General features: G+C 39.5%; 1 protein-coding gene across 1 annotated transcript in view; it reads right to left on the bottom strand.

Moving 5' to 3' along the window:
• The window catches only part of ntng1a (netrin g1a), a 116,015-nt gene that overhangs the window by 38,547 nt on the left and 55,994 nt on the right, over positions 1–21,474 (bottom strand). Inside the window, exon 3 of the mRNA XM_035655448.1 lies at positions 14,865–15,508. Coding sequence (XP_035511341.1) covers positions 14,865–15,508 — 644 coding nt within the window. The remainder of the gene's footprint in view (positions 1–14,864; positions 15,509–21,474) is intronic.

Genomic DNA, 21,474 nt, shown 5'->3' with positions numbered 1-21,474 from the left:
CGAGTGAGAGTGAGAGTGAGAGTGAGAGTGAGAGTGAGAGAGAGAGAGAGAGAGAGAGAGAAGACAGATTAAGATTTAGAGAGTAAGAATAAGTGGGTTTGTTTATTTGTGGCAAATTCTTTGCTTCTTATTAGTCAGAAAGAATGTGTCTATACATAATATGAGGCCACCCCAAATGTTTGTGTAGGCAAATGAAAGAAAATCAGCGCCTCTATAAACAGCATGTTGAAAAGTCCAGTAAAAAGTACTGGAGGGCATTCCTATATTATAATGCAGTCTGTTAAATTGACAGAAACAGAGAATATTCCTGCAAAGTAAAAGAGACACATTAAGTGCACTTAACGGGAGCTGTCCATTCAGCACCACAAACCACAACACAAGCCAACAGACCAACAGTACATTTATGGTCAAATTTTTCAAATCTAATTTCAAGGAGGTCCTCAGACAAGCCTCTAATGAGCATATATTATAATATATTTAAAATGAACCAAACTTTTTATCTGCATAAAATTGCTTTTTTTTAAATACAAGTGATGGATTAGTTTTACAAATGGTCATTAAAATCGATTTATCACTGCAGAAAAACCGCTGCAGCAGGGGAATTGTATTTAATGTATTTGTATTTAACATCTGGGAAAAGCATGTGTAAAATTTGTGGGATATATTTGTTTTATTGGGCATAGAGATGCTGTTCTCATCATTAACACTTCAGTACCACCTATATTGCAATACAATCCAGTTAAGTGACAGAAACAAAGAATACTACAGCAAAGAAAAAGATGAAGTGCAATTTACAGGAACAGTCTGTTCAACACCACAAAACAAGCCAAAAGAGGAGTAAAAGCAGTCTGATCTGCCTTTTTACAGCAGATCTTTTGTCAAATCAGGAACACGAACATTTGCAGCCTTAAATATCTTTGAAAATGTAGGAATCACAAGAAAATTCTATATTATTTTTTTTCTGTTCAAGGAGCCTTTTTAATTAAATCACTGACCTTTTTGTGGAGTGCTGACAGCCATATTTAAGTTATCCACTCACCAGCATTCCTTCTTGCACGAAGCATGTGTCATTAAAATTCCAAAATATGCTTTTAAGCAAGGCTTTTTCTTTTGCTCAGTTTCTTTACAAAAAGTCACTATACACGTCGTTAAGGTTGCTACTTGCAGTCCTTAAAATTGTCATCATATCAAACCCAATTTTTTATACTATTTTGGCTGCCATGTTTCCTGCCATAGACATTAAATATGTTTGAGATATGTTTATCTCTGTTTACAGTAGTAATGCAATGTCCTTGGCAGAGTCCGCCATTCCCACACTGGATTCAAATGGCATGCATATGCACCAGGGATTCACAGAAAATGACACATGCATGTACCAGATTCAGAAGACAACAGCAACACTGGACTCGATATGTCGTATGAGTCATTCGACTCTTGAGGTAATTTGTGGACAGTTTAGTAAGTCAAACCTAATGAACTTTGCCCAGACCCTCTAATCACCATCATCTAGCATTATAATCACTATCATCTCTGTCATCACCACGAATCACCATTGAGTCATCGTGCTCCAGTAAGTTACATTACCTTGCTAAAGGAGCAAAGGTCTGGAAAATTCAATACAGCACTTTTCCTTTGTTTGATTGTTATTCTTCTCCTCTTTTGTCAGTTGCAGCTCTATTGTATGCTCCTGTTCTGCTTGAAGGCTAAAGCACTGCCGGATGGCCATACATAATGAGCCCCTGAATTCATTGTTCTCCGCAAAAGATAACTCGCTCAGAATCGCTTTTCATGACTCAATGATCCCATTATCAAGCTGTTTTTATTCATCAATCCCTGTCGTCCTCAGATCAGAATCAAATATCTTGCTTGGGGAGGTTACCCCATCAGCTCTGTCATTGCATGTGTGTATTTGTGTGCATACGATGTGAATTAGACAAATAGAAACAGTATGATGACGCTGTCAACACTTCTCCCTCTGTTAGAAATTCTCTATCTGCTTCAGCTTATGAGTGGGAAATACTGCCATATGGTGTTTTCTTCACTGACGAGGCTCTCTTCTCATGTCACCCATGCCGATATGGCTAGCTCAGTGGGATGTCTGACTGCTGAGACGATGGCCAATTCTTTTTGGTATTTATGATTATGCACTACTTAACAACTCATTACCACTTTCTTTCACCTAAGTCAAGGTGAGCCCTGTAGTTACACTTGAACTTTTGAGTTGTATAAGCAGTTAGCAGCTGTTTTACATAGTTATGAGTTTATACTGTAGCTAAGAACTCTTCTAGGAACATCTTTTTTTGCCTGATATATTCCTAATCTACTGTATTTCTTCACAAGAAACCCTATTTCCAGACAAGAACGTCCATATTGGACAATCCCGCAAAAGCCAGGATTATTAATGTTTTTCTTTCTTCCTTTTGTTTTTATTTTTTTATTTGTAGAAATTATATGGTTAGGGTTTCGGAAAGATTATGGTTATAGTAAATAAACAGTTAATAAAAGGTTGGGTACACACTTGGTTAAACTTGCCAATACCAGAGATTTTTGGACACTTCGTGGTAGCTAAAAGAACTGTACACATAATATTAAAATATCATCACCTTTTAAGTTGATATAGCGAACTTGTTAGCAAACAGTTTACAGATTTAGCAATCCAATATCAACTCTTTATTTAGTTCTGTTTTTGGTCTCATCTAACTCTTGATGTAAATATCTAGTTCTTTAGCTGCTAAATGCTCCACTGTGTTCACCCACTTTGTCTGTTTGCTGTTTTCTGCTGAGCAGGTAGCGTATAGTAGGTATTGAAAGCTTTTTCACTGAACATGAAAGAGTGAACAGTGAATTAAAACAGGGGGGAACTGCAAAATCAAGAGATTATTCCGTGTGGGTTTGTCATCACAAGTGACCCCTGTGAAGGCTATGTGATCCAATGTTACTATAAAAAATACTGATTATAATGGCTTTAAGGTTAGGGATAAAAAATTGCTACAGTTAATAAAAAATGTTAACTGTAAATCTGTGATGGGAGATATTAATCTACCTCCCCAGTGTCCTCACCCTTACTGTTTCCCTCACTAAAGGGCACACTACTTCCTGTGTTGGCACTGAATGTTTGCATTGGACCTAAGTAGTGAGGTGTGAAATCATCCAATATGGAGAGGTTTCCTAGCAATACTGGGCTGAAACAGGAGGAGGTTGAATTTCAGTGCAAATGGAGCCAAAGTTTTCAGAGTTGCTGGCAAATGGTGGAATGGACAATGCAAAAATGACTTTTAACATGTTCATATTAAGATAACACAAAGAGAAACAGTTGTCTTCTATCATAAAGCAACAGGGATCAGTAACATTGGCACTGTAGAGACTGTCAATTCTCTCTGGCGTGTGATTTTATGTGTAATTAAATATGAAGGAATATATTGGTATAAAATGCTATACATAATGCTTGTTCAAATGAAATTCTTCCAATGAACTGTATTTAGTGTTTTACGTTTTTCCAGATGGCACAGACTATGCAAGTGTTGCCAACATCTCCCCCAATCTCTACCAGTTACCGAATCCTCAGTGTGGTGGTGGGGGCTGCAAGTGAAGGAGAGGTCAATGAGGAGATTAGTCATGAAACCCTGACAGGAGGGCCCATTATGAGGGCGGCTGTAGCCGACAAAGATGGGGGGAATACATGCCGAGAAAGGCCTCTCCATTACTAAAAATGGGTCACCACATGAATGTTGAATGTGCTCTGTCGACAGTGAAGAAGAGAAAAATGCTTCCAATATGGCTGGTTTCTGCGCCCGAGACCCCTTTCTGGCACAATAGAGGAAAATTGGCTTCTCTAACTTGGAGAAAAAAAAGGATTTGTGAGAAATCAGATCGGAAAACGGCTCATTGAGATTGTCATGGTTTTAATCTAACTCCATGGTAAACAGTTGGTGATTAATCATTTGGTTTGTATGGGGGCATTAATGTATGGTTCATGACAGGAATCAAAGATGCTGCCTGCATTATCTGTAGGTGTGTGTGTGTGTGTGTGTGTGTGTGTGTGTGTATGTGGAGGAGGATTTCTGATTGAATTCCTGCTGAACTAGATTTGGATTTATGGAATAAAATATGGGATGGATATTGCCTGGAGGATATGCACACACATGAGATCACATAAACACACAACACACAAACCTAGCTTGAGATGCAGAAACACTGTATATGATGCCACCACATCCCATATATAGCAGTGAAGCGCGAGTTGTCTCGTCATGCGGGGCATATCTCACCCAGCTGTGCAGCCAAAGACATAGATCCAATTTGTTGGAGCCTGTGCTGGTTACTAATAATGGTAAACCCATTGAGAGAGAAGGAAATCAATGCACAGAATATAAAATGTGCATTATCAGCAATGCAGCAGTCAATGAGAAAACCAGTGTATCAAGTTGAAGAGTAAACTTCAGCTTCTGAAGTGAGAAATGAATGTTGCTTCATCCCTGAGAACGGGAATGGGATTTGTTAAGGCAACGCGCCTCCTGTCCTCTGCTCTGCTGATAAAATCTTCATGTCACTTGTAGCTTTGCTCCTCATATCTCTGGCCTCGGTCGATTCCTCTGGCCTGTGATAAATAGTAAGGGATTGGCTTGTACACCTTCTGTGGGTTCAATGTCGGTGACATGGTGGCTTATCACTTGATTTTATTTGTACATAAGGCTTTCAGTGTATTTGATTTTATCTCACAACTGAGCTGTTCTGTACCATTTATACAGTTGCCAGGATATATTTTTTTATGTTCGTCATCACTGGGAAAGACCGGCATTAGTTGCACGTTGAAATTTTTTTACCCTGTGGAGTTCCTGAACATTAATTGCGCCATGGAGCGATGTTTTTATGAGTAAGTCAATTTTACACTATTCTGTTAAATAACAGTTAACATAGCGTTTACAAAGGCAATGAGGGAAAACACTGAAAGCTAGCAAACATGGATGTAAATAATGCACGTCGTCATGTCACCATCCACTTCGAAACGTAAAGAAGAAACTATGGTGGCCACGAAACACGCTAAAACACAAATGCCCTTAGCCAATGTTTGGTTTGTCCGTTCTGTGCTACTGTAGAAACATGGCGGTTCAACATGGCAGCATAGAAGCCAAGCTGCGGGGTTTGTAGTTGCTCATTCTAAGGTAATAAAAACACAACAATTCTTATTTTCAGATGATTATACACCCTTTCTGTCAATAGATCCTCCTAAATGTTACACACTGGAGCTTTAAGATAGCTGTTAATTTAGAGCTTTGAGAAGTTACAACTTACTACTGCTATTATTAGAAAAATAATTTTATTTATTTATTTAAAATGAAAAAAAAAAAAATCTTTTACTTGTAGACGCAAAGTGTATCTCAAAACCAACCAATCTGGGAAAGACTTTCACCACAGCAATCTGCTTCTAAAGTCACTATGGATTTTAAAACACAATCTATCTGAAAAAGCAAAGATTGCCACTTTCACCTTTCCTCACACAAGTTACGCCTACAGAGGCAACCTCCTTTATAAATGCTGCTTCAGCTGCAACAACTTCATTCAGACAGTAAACAACTGAAAGCAAACACTCTTGCTGTTTGTGTTATGAATAATAAAAAAATAAATATCATGGGCCTTATGAAAGTACAATAGGTTTAAGCTGGATTGTCTTTGGAAAGGGGCAATTCAGCAAACAGAGACTAAGCAGTCAAAATCCATCCTTCTTTCATCCTGCCATTTGTATGTGAAAGTGGTAGGCAGCATGGGGAGAGACAGAGGAGGTTTTAAAGGCAGCGAGAAGAATCTGTGCTTGGAAAAGGGTTGTTTATACATGGAAATAGTCTGGGACTTAAAAGTCCACCTTAGCACTCACACTCATATTCACCTTCTGAAGACACGCAGGATAAATAAAATGTGCTACTCTGACAGATGCTCTTTAACACTGAAAATAAACTTTTTGTTTGTTGTAACAAAACATTCAAAATTCAAACAAGTGAATTCAAATTTTCCTCTCATAACTACAAACACTGCACAACTTGTTTTGCTTCACAAAGAATTTCATTTTCATTGGATCCATGTTTTTCCTTTTTTCTTCCTTGTTTTTCAGGAAATAATGTGCTACTCTTTGTATGATATTACATCACTCTAATTCAAACAGACCATTTGATGTAGGAGTTACAGGTTATGAACAATTCTAACTGGCCAACAGATAATATGCTGCAGCTGTAAGATTATTTTAAACATAACGTTAATGTAGTTTTTGCTATATTTTGGTCTGATGGCCAATCCCACCAAAGGATGTCAGTGCAATGACTTCAACTATTTATTCAATCGTTCAGTATGGTGGTAATACCATAGTATGGCGGCGCCACTGTAGTATTACAAGATCTGGGGGAAAACAGTCTAGCTGTACTAGAAGATATGTGAGGATCATTGAGCATTTAGCTAACATGCTGATGTTTAGCAATGCTAACCGTGGCCACAACAGTTTATACCATTGCCATGGCAATCCATCCAACAGAAATTTTGCTCAAAACTACAAATTTCAATAGAGTAAAATTCACGGGATTACCAAAGTCATTAGGATTCATCGTCTAGACACTACAGACATCTGAACCAAATTCCATGACAATCAAATCAAAAGTGACCACAGCGGTGGACCGACGGGCCGGCAACGCCATCCACAGAGCTGGCAGGGCAAAAATGTAGTCAATCTCATTAATGAGAGCTAATTAAGCATCTGAACCAAAGCCTGATTGACAGCAAAAAACTCAGCACGCAGAATATTTTTGTCTCATCATCCAGGAATGTGCCCTATTTTTGTTCAAAACCATAAAGGACACAGACGTGGCAACGATGGTCCAATGTTGCCAGCAGCCATATGCAGATGACGGTGCACAGGCAGCTGTGGCCTCTAGATATGGTGCACTGTGCTCCACTGCTGCCAATGCGACGCACCTCACAATCTGCCTCCGCCTATCGCATTTTTCAAATCCGCCCTCTCCTCGTATTCTTTCTTTTTTACCTTCACGGTTCACATGTGTATTGCTTGGGGAGGATTTTGCAGCTGGGAATATCCAATTAATTGGATAGGGGGGCCAGCTTCTATATTAATACCGCCTCACACAGAAACACACCCACTACAGCTGGCTCTAGATGGGTACATGTTTGAGTAAATGATTGTGAATGGTAAAAGCTCGACACAAGTAATCGACTGAAACACATTCTACATTATTGCTCTCATTATCTACATTAACAAGCATTTAAAAAGTGAGAATTCAAAGCAGCTGCATGAGGACAACAATGGGGGCTGCAGGTGGCTTTGTGTTGAGACCGGTTAAAATTCTAGAAGGACAAATGGAACTAATAAATCATATTCTGATTTATTTCATATTTTCTCTTTGCCAGCTTGCCCTCGCTTCTCTGCAGCTGGAGGTTGGGCCCAAAAACTTTAGGGTGCTCTGTTGTCCTAACACCCTTCCTCGTGCATCCTTTTCACAGCCTTATCAAGCAGGTACTTCCACAGCATACAAACAGGGTGAGTAAAAAGTTTCTGCCCAGATTGATAAAAATTTCTTTTGAGCTCCGCAACCTGGCAGACTCAACCAGGGAGGCCGTCAGCTAAAGACAAACCGAGGGAGGAGGATCAAAGGCAGAGAGGTGGAGAAATGGCCTGGACAGAAGTCAGGAGCGACAGGTGATGTACAGTAGGTGATGATGGAAGGAAGAAGAAAGAGATAAAGGGAACGGAGAGGCAGCTGTGGCTGTTTGGTAGTGTCTGAGGCAGCGACTGACTGGCTAATTGAGTTCTGTCAGTAACAAGATGCAAGGAGATAAAGTGAGGTCAAGTGTCATACTGAGATAAATTAAGTCTTATAATAGGTCAAAACCAGAACAACGCCCCAATGACGTCAACCAAGGTCTCAAATGTCTATTCAGAACAAAAGTAGTCCTTTAGCTGCCAGGTGATGGTTCTGATGGTCTTCATCAGGAATTTAATTTAACCCACTTATTCTACTCTAGATTTATTTGAATCTAGTCAAAGCGGAATAGGATTTTTTTTTTTTTAAGTTGCGAAATCTTGAGCGGTAACCACGAATCTTCAATAGGAAGAGTGATGATATTTCAGTTGAAAACCAGAGGTCACCAGTTAATAAACCATCCTACGCTTCCTCTCCCGGCGGAACCACCAGTGTAGGAAGGCAGCTCACAGCTTCAAACCGAACTGACTTAAGACACGGAGGAGATAAATAAAAGAAACATTTCCCTGCACACTTTGAAGTGAGAAGGAGGATAAACAAGAGCAGGGAGGGGAGAAGGCAAGCGTAGGTCGGAGGATAGGCTCAGGCCATGGAACAATTTAATTTTAGAATGTGTGTTTGTTATCTAATCACGCCATTCACAAAAAGCACTGTATCACTGCAATACAGCAAAAAGCAAAAAGTAAAATGATACAAAAAGAAGAACTGTATGTGCTAAATAGCAGTGGTGGAAAGTAATTAAGTGCATTTAGTCAAGTACTGTACTTTAGGACAAAATTTTGAGGTACTTCTACTTTATATTAGTATTTCCATTTAAAGCTATATTATACTTCTACTCCACTACTTTTATGAAGGAAATCTTTTGCTTTTTACTTGCCTCAATTTATCTGACTACTATTTATACGATTTTTAAATTAAAGAAACATGATAACTTTATAAAATAGTGGCTTTTCTGTTTCTTTTCTAATTGTGGCCCCCTATAATAGTTATGCCTACAAGTTGTTTGCAGTGCAATTGAGATTTCAGCTCTAAACTGGCTTTATTTAAATAACTGTTAGAAATAAAATAACTGTTGTATTTATTAGCATATATTGCATATATTGTTGTTATACAATTTTTATTTTATTTTTTTACTTTGTATATACTTATATATAAACATTTCTATTCTATATATATTGTGTTAGATTGTAATATAAGTATTATTTATATTCTTTAACATTGTGTGAGAACCTTGAACAACTGTTTTTCCCAAATTTCCCCCAGGGATCATTAAAGTATTTCTGATTCTGATTCTGACAACCCTCTTTATACATCTTGTGACACCTAGGTTGGTAACCACTGGATTAAACTACCTTACATAATCTAAAGAAGTTCAAACTAGCTCTACCTCGACCAGCTACAACAGTAAAATGCTATTTATGCATTGACACCTCAGTATTAATATTAAAGTGATTAATAATACTGTCATACATACTAGGGCCAGTACTTTTAATTGGCATATTTTATATAGTACATGTTGCTGATAATACTTTTGTACTTTTACTTAAGTAGGGTTTTGATTACAGCACTTTAACTCGTAATTTATAATGTTTGCATTGTGGTATTGCTATTGCTATTGGTAAGTACTTCTTCCAACACTGCTCACTAGTTGGTTAATGGGCAATCTCCTTCATTGCTTTACTGCACAAAGTGGAATTACTTTATGGCACAAAACTGTACGAAGAATGGTCTGGGCCTGGTCTGGTAAAGGCAATATCACCTTTGCATGAGCTGGAACAGTGTATGGAAATAGTGCCAATGTGGTGACAGATTGATAAATCGGAAGCAAAATAAATTTGGGGTGTATGATTACCAACCACTTTACAGCTTTTGCCTTTGAGCTGGCAACCAAATCACTACTTCCATTTGCTCTTTGATGAGTCACCCCTGGATGCTCCACTTCCATTCTACAGTAAATATGACAGAGACACATACATTAGACAATTTGACTTATAGCCTCATTGACATTTGAAATACCTCACTTAACTCATTTCTGCTGAACTAACAAAAGGCTGTGGGTCATTTGATTGCAGCCATAAAACTAACATGTGGCGTTGATGTTAACAGATGGTCAAAGTTATCTGGAGCAATCGTTTGGCCTGTCCCACAAACGCGGCATTCTCCCACACAATGAGTAATGCAGACTGCTGATTAAAAAAAAGGCTGAAATGCAGAGCACAGCGGAAGGTAAATAGATGCTTATGGAGGCACAGAGAGAGAGAGAGAGAAGAGAGGAGAGAAAAAGAGAGACAGACGGAGAGAGACTAAGGAGGGTAGACAAGTGGAATGACTTATTCAAGAGGGAAGTGGGCAGGAAGAAACATGAAATTAGCACAAATAGATTATCTGTCGACTACAGGCAGGCCTAAGAGCAAGCCAAGCACTGTGGAGGGAGAGCAAGAGAAAAAAAAAAAGCTGATTGACTTCTTGTTTGTTCCTCCCTTAGGAGAGATCCGATAGAGCCATCACTCACCAAATTGCTGATCTGTAGTTGAAACAGCTGTATCCAAAGCACACATGCACTCAACAACACAGCAATTAGAATGTACCATTAGTTTGACCCATGCACTGTGTGGGAGTAAACTGTCTAATCTTTATATTTTTTTGTATGCCTCAGATAAAAGCTTTGCTTTAGCGTACTATATAAAAATGATCATATACGTACTATGATAAAACAGTAGTAGTAGTACTAGTAGCAGTAGTACTTGTAGCAGTAGTAGTAGTAGGAATCCTTACGGTAATAGTTTGACATTTTGGGAAANNNNTGAGAGGATTGATACCACTTTCATGTCTGCATACTAAAATATAGAAAGCGTAAAAACCAAAGCGTAAAAACATGTTGCACGGTGATCTCAGCCAAGAAATAGTCCATAACCCCCCTGCTAAGATAAGTTAACTGGCTGCTGCATGAGAGTGGTATCAATCTTCTCAGCTCAGCAAGTAAGTGAATTAAGCGTATTTCTCAAAATCTCAAGCTATTCTTTTACGTAATGATAATCCATTCCCAATGATAACATAATTTGGTGTATTCTACTTATCGCAGAGGTGCAGGGCTCTTATTGCACAAAATGCAATTAAACAAAATGTATTGTGCCAAAAAGCTAAAATCCTTTGAGTGGGAATGATGACTCAAGCGTGAAGGCATGGTGACATATATTACATTCTGTGGGCGGTGGCAATGGGCATAGCAACATGATTGCTACAGATAGATTTTAATACATATATCAATTTTCAAATATGATTCAATACATTTTGAGAATTTATCTCTTTTACAAATCAGATTGATTTCACATTTGGCAAGCACACGCAAATGTTAAATATAGATGCAGAAATTTCTGCATTTTTTGCTGATAAAAAGTTAAAAGAGCATTGGACCCTTGTAACACTGTCAGACTCACAATGGACAGTTTAAATTGATGCAGCAGAACAAATTGATATTTTTATTTCATGGATTCTTCTTTGCAAAGCATAAGAGTTTGGTTGCAGTTTTGTGTGTGTAATGCTAGTGGCTAATGAAGCCTCGGGCCACTAGCCTCAAGCAGAGATGAGGAGCTGGCTACAGAGGTCTTCTTACTAACTCCATACACCTAGGATTTTCTATTATTTAGTCTTCTAATAAAAAAAAAAATGTAAGAAAAAAGTTTGTTAGTGTTTCGCTGTGAAGACATAGGACTTTTTCTCTGGGTTGGTCGCACCCTAAAGGATTTCAAGAGACATAATACAGTAGTTGAGCCCACTCCTCACTTTGTTTAACACCCAAATTATCTTTCCAAAAGTTTTGAATTGCCAAAGTTGTACTTCATGTGAGTTCAACCCTAGCAGACCGGGAGTTGTCGACGGCAATATCCTGAGATTTTGTGGTTCTTCATCAGTGTGGGGATTCACAGTCACTGAACAAGACTCTCTTTCCATGAGTATGATGGGGAATCTAGACCAGAAAAAGGTTGGTGCATCTAATATCCAATTCGACCCTTCAAGTGAATTACCTGTCTACCCTGCAGTCAAAGTGACTGTGAACCCTTGAGGTTGTTTCTGACCTTCCCTGATAATGTCTTGCAGCATATATATGCTTTGGAAATTGAATCACAACTCCCACAGGTTCAAGGCTAAATTGAGAAAACAAACTTTCCTTTTCCTATCTTCTGTCTTGCTGTATGCAAACAGGTTAGAAACAAGCTGAAAATTTAGTTCATGGTATGGGGCTTACATCATCTTTTATACACCGAGAGCTGGAAACAGGTTTGGAACTAATAGCACAAGTCTGTTGCCAGATTAGGAGGTTATTTAAACCTTTGGCCTATAAAAAGGATTGTCATTGTAGATTTTGGCAATTAAAAACCATGACGGTAGCGTGACTTAAAAGTAGTGCCAAAAATCCTTCAGTTTCTGATATTAGGTGTATTCTTTGGTTTGTGGTGGGTAGTGTTTTTCATGGGTATGTAGTTAGAGTTTATCCCTTGAGTGGTGGTACAGAAATGAAGTGGGGCTGAGTCTTCCTATACAATTCAAGGCAGGGACCCAGAGCCCCTTCACAGACAAGACTACTCTGCACAGGAGAAATAGAGCGAGAGAGAGAGAGAGAGCGGGGGACAGAGCCCGAAAGAGAGAAAACGAGAGCCAGAAAGAGATCCTTTAGTAGCCTGAATCTTCTCCAGCTTTAATTACACTGTATTGATCACAGACAGGAGGGAAGAGGAGAGGGAGACTGAGCGAAGAGGAAGAGACGGTTGGCCAAATTGTAGGCTGTAGTTACTGTAAAGTATGTAAAAAAAGAGAGGCAGAGCAATTATACCAAAGTCATACAGTAGATAATTAAAAAATCCGCCCAACTCTCTACACTTTCTCCTTCCACATACCCATTTAGCACTGCTGATACAATAAAGCAGTCAGGGTGTCAAATTCATTTAAGTCACCGGGCAGCATGCATTGTTCTCATCCATCTCACAGCTCCATGCTCGGTTTGATTTGAAATTCTTAACATTGATTTTTTTCTCCCCAGTGCCTTTGGTTCGGTCCTTCCTTGTAATCAACCATAATAGAATGGTCATGCATGACACTTCTGCTTTCCCTGTAACAACTTTAGCTACATGTTACAGATGCAAAGAGATCTACTTTGGCAAAGTTGTGCTTCTTTCCTTCCTTTTCTATCTTTTCTAGGTTGACCTACTTTGGCAAAGAGCTTAGGTTCCTTTCTTTGTTTCTCACACTGTTGTGGCAAGGGCAGAAAATCTGCAAGCTCTCCTACTGTATTTCCATCCACACCCTCTCTCCTCAGTCCTGATCCAAGCATATGGCAACTGGGTCCAGCACAGTGAAATATGCCAGACTCAACCTCACTGCCCCTGCAAAATCGCTCCCGCCGAGTCTCACAGAACTGTATTCTGGGGGTTAAGGAGCTTATGTCTCGTATACGACGCATGGAGAAAGGGGCTGAGCAGTGATTCACCATGGGAGGGGGAGAAGGAGAGTGAAGCCTCTCGGTGTTGAGTGTATCTCATTATGGCTGAACTGTGTGTTACCTTTGGTAAACAGTGGGGAACATTTCTCAGGCGAGCGTCACTCTAAAAGCAGCAGGCTGGTAAACGACGGCGGCCCGATGGTGGCGCACAGCCATTGCTCATATCTACAGCCCCACAGGGATGTATGAGTTCGGTCATGATTAGTCAGATAGAATAAATAATCTGCACTTATGACAGCCCCCTTCATTTCAGTGGGTGTTGAATGGATGCCCCGTCTAACTCTTTTGTGTTAGTAAATTCCCTCCAGTTATTTTTGCTGAATGACCTTCTCAATCATGAGAAAAGTCAAAAATTCAATTTCTGAAAGAGGCATTCATTATCATAGCCCCTTGTGCTCAAGGGTACCTGCCCATTTACAGTAAGAACGATGTGTAGTATGGCTGTACTCCATTTTAATGGTATACTAAAGAAATCATATTAGAGATTCATTAAGTAGCTTGAAGGTTAGTTGAAAAAACGTTTGACAATATTTAGTGTAGCGTGAGAATGACAATAACAGAGGTCTTTTTGAAATGTATTATTATTACCTGATGTGAATCCTCACATTGAGATTTATTTTTTCACACAACCACATTGGTCAGAGAAACTGATGTTTGTTGCAACTGTGCAGGACACTACTGATGTTTCTATTTGTAGTCTAGTCTAGTCTATCTTCAGGCCAAGGCATGCTGTGCCACAACCACTGAGCCAGTCTTGCAGCCTGACTGTACTCTTGTACCCATATCTTTGGATTGTTGTGACGTTCCGCCACTCTGCACAAGCCTGTCATGTGTGGAAAGCAAAACAAGAGCAATTAAATCTTCATTCCTTCACCCCTACAACCATATTCACATCTGTTAAATTGAAAAACCACACTGTGTAAAACAGCTCCACTTAAGTCTATGCCCCAGTGACTCTTGTAGTAGCGTCAAGAAGCAGAGGGAAGCTTTTGTCTGCCTTTCCGTAACAGTATTATGCCGTCTTGTTTTCGTGTTATATGACCCTCTGTGGATTCTGTAAATCAAACACTAATTACAACGCGCAGTGACCTGACGGCTGAAATGCTACCTCTAATGTCTTCCACGGGCTAATAGACAGCTGAGTGAATTTGGCCTCCAAAATAGAGTGCTTCAGCAAGCCGTAAGCAGCTTGGTTAATTAAGACATGCTGACAACCAGCGAACTCTGAACATCATTATGGATCCGCTGCCTAATTGGAAAGAAAGGTAAAAACGGTAAACGCATTTTTCTTCACTATTGGGTAGTTGCACTGTTTTTGCAATACAACCAGAGAAAAACCACTGAGGTATGAGCCTATAAAATCATCATTACATTATCAGTCCACCCATAACTGGATTAACCTGATAGGGCACTCCAGGGCAAACATTTCTTTTTGGACCCCCACCTTTAGTTTATTGGTGCAAATTCCCTTACAAATTTGGAATTGATTGAATTACCAAAACAAACTGACATGCACACTTCTGGGGTCCCTAGAGGTTTTGGGGCCTTGGGGTAATCCAGTTTCGAGTCCACCACATGGCATGTGTACAGAAGAATTCAGGTCTTACCTGCCCTGGACTTTGATGTCAGAGATGGCATAGAAGTATCTGGACAGGTTGTTCTCGTCCACTGTCGTAGCTCCAGTAGCAGGCCGGAGCAGGCGGATTCTCAGGTCTGTGATGGTAAAGAAGTCCCGCAGGTTCTTGGTAGTGTCCAGTTGGCCATATAGCGAGGCCATGTTGTGGAGTCGGGGCCCAGCAAACAGCGCAAACCGGTCCTTGATCTCAAAGCGCACTGTTTTATCATACTTCCACACATAACCTCGTGAGTAGTCCTCAGTGCAAATGATGTCCAGCAGGGTGTCCTGACTGAGATCCTGCACCGTCTTGGGCTCCATGGTAAAGGCGTCTAGGCAGTCAGTGGCATAGAACTGGTAGGGCTGCCAGCTTCGTCCATAATCCAGAGACTTTTCTAGGACCATCTGTTCAGGCCGGCCTGACTCAAAGGTGAGGATGATGTCGTCAGTCAGCTCAATGGTCTTGTTCCAAGATAGCGTGATGTTGACCAGGAGGGCCTTTGGGTACTTCTTCCAAGACGTGGACTGCCAGAAAGTTGTGGGGTTACGGCCCTCGATGTCGAACATAAGCTCCGGAGGATGGGCAAGTTCCTCTGTGGTGGCATCACATTCATTATTACACATGTAGGGGTTCTCCTACATAGAGAGAGAGCAGAGAAAACCAAACAGAGAAGGATAAAAATTAGTTAGTCTTAGTGCTGTATCTCTCATATACCACCATGTCATTAGCAGAGCAATTTAGAGAATTGTGAAGCCTTAAGCCTCACATGAAACTAAAGCTGAATCACAGTGTGTGTCATGTGCACACGCATGCTCTGCTAGGTGTAGTATGCAGTCATCATGAATATTTGAAGGTACATAGCTTTATGTTGCACATTTATCTTTCACGAGTCTGCCAACACCTCTGCTGATTGTTTAATCGCAATAATGTGCATCATGTGTGAAAAAAACATTCATTGGTCAACAGATTAGAAAAAAAAGAAGATTTATATTTTGGTTGAGCTCTCAGGTATCTTGGGTTGCTCTTGCACCTCTTCCTTTTTTTTCCCACCTTGATTCATTAACACATTCACTCATCAGAACACCTGACTTCACCTAAATGTGTTGAACCATTTAATAATTTCCATCAGAACTTCATTAATAAAGGGCTAATAAGTGTCTATTTTTTATCTCTCGTCTAAATTTTACTTTTGGTTTCAGAGTTTCTTTGCAAGCTTTAAATTCATCACACACCTTGCTTGAAAGAGGTCTTTCCAAAAACATTTGTCCGATTTACCACAAATCATTACCAGGCGATGTTCTCTCCTTGCTCCCTGGGGGCTCCATCTAGCTGTCTGGGGGAGGAGGCACTCCTCCAAGAGGACCTTTCAAGTGCTACAAGCTCCAATTTATCAGGACAAGATAATCCACTACTTGATTAGGTGGGAGATGTCACCCTGTGCATGTGCCTGTGTGTGTGTGCAGAAGTGAGTGTGGCAATGTGGTGAGGAAACAGGGAGAGGAGCAGGCTTCTGATGTAAGACAGTCTAATGAAGCGGTGAGGCAGAGATCGAGTAAGTTAGAGGGAGAAACAGCTCTATTCGGCTAATAAGCTTTGCAAGTTTTTCCCTGTCCTCCAAGGCAAGGTGACAATGAAACAGGGCTCTGTCAGGCCTTCTGACTGTTGGACGGCCCCATTAATATCCTGTCTGGACCATCCCCTACAGGCTTCTCCCAGCACTGGACAGTGGTGGCTGGGAGGAGACGTAGGAGAAAGAAGGCAGACTGGCAGTGGAAAATTCCACTTGGGTTTTAGTGTACCGTTTCATGGTGGGAGGTTAGGTGTGCCATTAACTGCAGCATCTGGTGCACCGTGTATCCACAGACAGATGTATAATAACTCATATGCGACAGTTATGCCTGCTTAGGGTGTGGACATTCTGTAAAAAACACACTTGGCATGCAGGATGGCTGACTGTGTTGCTGTGGCTTGTTGGAAATGTGCATTCATCGAGGGAGACCTAAAACTGTTATTCAGTGACAGTCGAGTGCTCTGCTTGAAGCACAGGTGTAGATTTTGGAGCAGAGAGAAGAACATGCTTTCTTGATCCTGTTAATTAATTAATTAATTATACTTTATGTCTACTGTGTTGTTCAATCTACAGTAACTGAACAACACAAAAATTCTCAAATGTACTTTTGCGATTAGATGGTGCCCTTTTATGCCAGTCCTTTTAAATGTTGTAAGGAACTTTTAGATTAATTAAATCTCTGCACTGAAATCAAGTTTTCAGTTAGACAATATTCTATTTTTACTTTAGGAACAATTATCTCTTCACCCTCCACCCAAGAATGGTGGTACCCAAATCGTTTACTTAAGTTACTCTGTACATTTTTCTTTTAATTACTACTTATATTTAACAGCTCCTGGAAATCTTTGTTGACGTTAAGTGGCTGAACTTCTCACCTCGCTACAGTGATGCACAGGAGGACTCTTTGTCATTACTGTTCAGTGTGGTTAAGGGTTCAGTAGACCACAACCATCAGCAATACTAAGTGTGGTCAGAAGTGAAACAGAGTAGAGGGGGTAGAAAAACACAGTTTTTTCAGCCTGGTAGAAAGTCATTCTTTAAGTGTAAGTACAGATGTATTAGCAGCAAGTAAAAGTATTCACGTGTATATTACACTGTCAGTGTTATACTATTGTAAAACATATTATTGGTTTATTATTATTATATTATATTATGGATTAAATTATATTACTGATGCATACATTTGTGAAGAGCATTTTAAAGCACAAAGTTATGATAGAGCTAATTTAAATCACTTTTTACACTTAATACATAATCTTAATAAATTGATTGACATATTTAATACTGTTCACAGTTTTATATGATTTTATAAATGTAATGGAATTGAAGTATATAGTAGCAGAACAAGTAAAGGACCACAAAATTGCACGTATAAGCACAGTTCTTAAGTAAATGTGCTTAGTTCTTAATATAGCCTCTACCTTTGGCTCGAAGAGTAAGAGTAAGCAAACACTACTTAGGGTGTCTTTATGTGAGCGATTGTGTCATGTCTGAGGTTAAGCTTTTTGTTCCTTTACGTCTAAATCAGTCAGATCCAGTGATCAGCTATTGCTGCAACACCCACACACACACACTCACACAAACTGCCATCCTCACCAGCACATCTCTGTAATCAGACAAAGATGTATCCCTATCGATCCCTGTGGCCGAGCAGCTGAAAATGTGCTGCGTGTAGCACCTGGCAACCTTGGCCAGTCGTCCAGCGCTCCCCCGAACACACAGGTTAAAAACCTTTCATTACTGTCTCCTCCGCTTCTCGCCCAACGACAAAATACTGCCTTTATGAAGATCAATAACCTCACCGGTCATCCCAGAGAAGAGAAAGGAGATAAAATGCTGAGTATATGGCCTCATGAAAATCAATGGCAGCTTTCTGTGTTTTACTGTAGGGCACCATTGAGGGCTCTGTTAGCCGATTAATGGTTTGGCACGCATTAAAATAATTGACAGCGCCCAGCACTGCAGCATTTCTGTAATTACAAAAGATGTTTCTATTAATCCCAGTGTGATGATAAGTGGCCAGGATGGGGGGGGGGCAGCCATCACAGATTACAAAGCCAGCGCAGAGGTTGCTGAGGCGGATAAGTCACGCTAAATTGGCGCTAATAGAGATGCCGTTGACCCACCCAAAACACAGCGGCTTAATCCGATTATTAGCGTTGTGATGCAGTGAGATAGTGTGAGAGAGCAAGTGCGTGTGAGTGCAGGTGGGTGTTCATGTGCAGCAACATGTACGTGGTTGTGGGTGGATTTCACAAATCATCAAGAAGCTACTCTAAATTCATTTGGCATTGTCCCCATTATTGTCAAACTGTTCAGGCTAATTTTACCAGCCGACTAGAGGAATAAAAATCAACAAAGCAGCAACGTAGAGGATAATGAATTAGACTAATTCCATTCAGCTGCACTCCACAGACCAGCGTTATTTGTAGTGTTTAGATCGCAGGGAAGTGTTTTCCCTTGCTTTGAAATTGAACTTATACATTTATCAATCATGGGATTATTTTTGTCCTCCATTTTTCAGTTTTTAGATGTTTCATTGTGCCTCTGCAATTGCTACAGTGTAATGAACAATGATCAATCATCTTAACAATTATCACCTGAACTTTAACCACTAAGAAATTCTTCTTACTTTTATGCAAATTCTCACATTTTTATGATTTATTACTTGACTTGAATATGTGAATAACTACTGTACATTCCTGGTAACACTCTCCACCCCCCCACCCCTGCTCCCTGCTCCATTCATATGCGTTTTCTCATTGTGGCTCTACATAGATGACAAGAAGTGTTTTATGTTTCAACCTTTACCCTAACAAAAAAACACTAAGAACAAATCTTTAAGTAAAGTCTTTCTGACAAAGGGAATATTTGAATATTTGTGTACGTTTTTTAATAATATTTGCGCCAAAAATCTGAGACAGACGTCAAGGTTGGTATGCATAAGAAGTAGATATCATTATCACACACAGAAAAAGAGTGTAGAACAGATTGGTTATAGAGGTTTTGATTGTGTCTAGTTTTAAAATAAGATATGACCGTGGTGGTTGACAGCCTTGGCCCAGCCACAGCGTAACCGCTGATGAAGGATGGGACTTGGGGGAATATAAATTTACAAACTGCCGACAAGCCATCTAGATAGATGGGCTCCCACCAATCAAACAAATCCGTTTGTGTGACAGATGTCTTGCACTTGTAACCCAGATAGCAAATTGATTCCGTCCTCCATGTTTTCCCTCTTTCAACCTCTTCTTCTTCTTAAGCTAATACATTTTATTTCAAAAGAGATCAGTGTGCAACCTTGAGAGAAATAAATCAAGTGGTCTTGTATTTGACTTGAAAACCTTTTTAGTAAAAGGAAATAATTCTTAAATTATTGACATGCAAAGTGCAGGCAATGCTTTTAAATTATGTTTAAATGAACAACTTTAGTTATGTTTTAGCTCCTGTATGTATCAGCTGTTAACCTCCTAACCTTGCAGAAAATATTGGAGCAGGACTTAAAGTGCATTTTAGATAAAAGTGCAATGACATCAAGATTCAGACTAACAAAATCACTACAATCAGTACTGGCCTACTTTACAGTTTGGCCACTTTCTACTTTTTTTAATGGCAAGAGGCAAACAAAGTAAAAAAAAATGAATGAAACCTTTAAACTATGAGCTTATAAATGAGCGTCATTATTAATAATCCAACACAACCGTCTGCATACTCTCCATCAAAGGTAATTCTCATAATGCAAAATCAAATGTTAGGACAACACTAACATGCTAAAAATCCCTCTGGTCTTGATGAATATTACCAGACTGGACTCAACAACAAGATTTCTGTGGCTCTCTTACAATATAGATATTTTAAACAAGACATGCTGTTCCCTACCTTGTAGATGCAACCCCAACCCCATATTCTACTTTATGATACTGACATTGATATTGTCATTTACAATATAAAGTCAGTTATCAGTTTAGCTTCAAGCACTGGCTTTTGGTAGACGTGCATGATGAAAACATCGTCATAACAAATTCTCCAATATGACCTTAGTCTTATGTCCAAAGCCAAACTCTGCCACTCTGCCACTAATATTGTTCCTTCTGATTAAGCTACATGGTCAGTAATATGTTTTTTCAGAATTTGGACCCACACAGTGCTACAGTAAAAACAGACCAGCATCCATCTAAACAACACACACAAACTCACATGCAATGCTGTATTTACTGTCACTGTAGCACATAAGAGAGACAAAGACAGATGGAGAGTGATTGGAGGAGTTTATCACTAAACACATATCAATACTAGAGCCCGGGAACTCCTAATGAGAGAAACAAATAGCTTCCTTGCCACATGCTCCAGCCTTTGCAGGTTTGGTAAGAAACACTGTCCACATTTTGAAAGAAATAAATAAAAATCATTTCCAAGTAACACTCCCACCCCTTTTGCTTTGCATCTTCAACTGCTGTCTTTAAAGATTAAATTGTCTATTAGGAGAGTTATCTTTATTTCCACAGAGGTTAAAAACACATTAAGATTGAGGATCACATGCTGCATTTAGATGTCAATAAGTCATTACAACATTCATTTACAGGAGACTCTCTCACAAAGGGATAATGCTTCGTGGCACAAAACAGGAAGAGAGTGCTTCCAGTAAAAGATGGAAATAAAATGTTTCAGTTATCATTACGAAACGAAATGACGAAAACAGGCAATAACATAGACCCAAATATCCCATGATAGCAAGATCGTATTGGTCTACCATCATATCAAAAAAATAAAAATAAACTTGACTCATTGGTGAATGAAAAGTGCAACACAGTTCAGTTCGACATGAACCCACAAAGTACCATAATCGCTTTATCTCTATTACATATACTTCTATTACAACTTTGTGCCACGTGTGTGGACATTTCATTGCATGAGTATTGTAGAATTTCTCCCACCTTCTCCCCAGAAATGCATAATCTTTTTTCTCACATCTATCTATTTCTCTTCCATGCTCTTACCTCTCTTTCCTCAGCAAGGTGTGTGTGTGTGTGT

The sequence above is a fragment of the Morone saxatilis genome, unplaced genomic scaffold, assembly GCF_004916995.1.
Source record: "Morone saxatilis isolate NCDOM2014 unplaced genomic scaffold, NCSU_SB_2.0 Contig0, whole genome shotgun sequence".
Lineage (NCBI taxonomy): Eukaryota > Metazoa > Chordata > Actinopteri > Moronidae > Morone > Morone saxatilis.
This window is presented reverse-complemented; position numbering and strand designations above follow the sequence as displayed.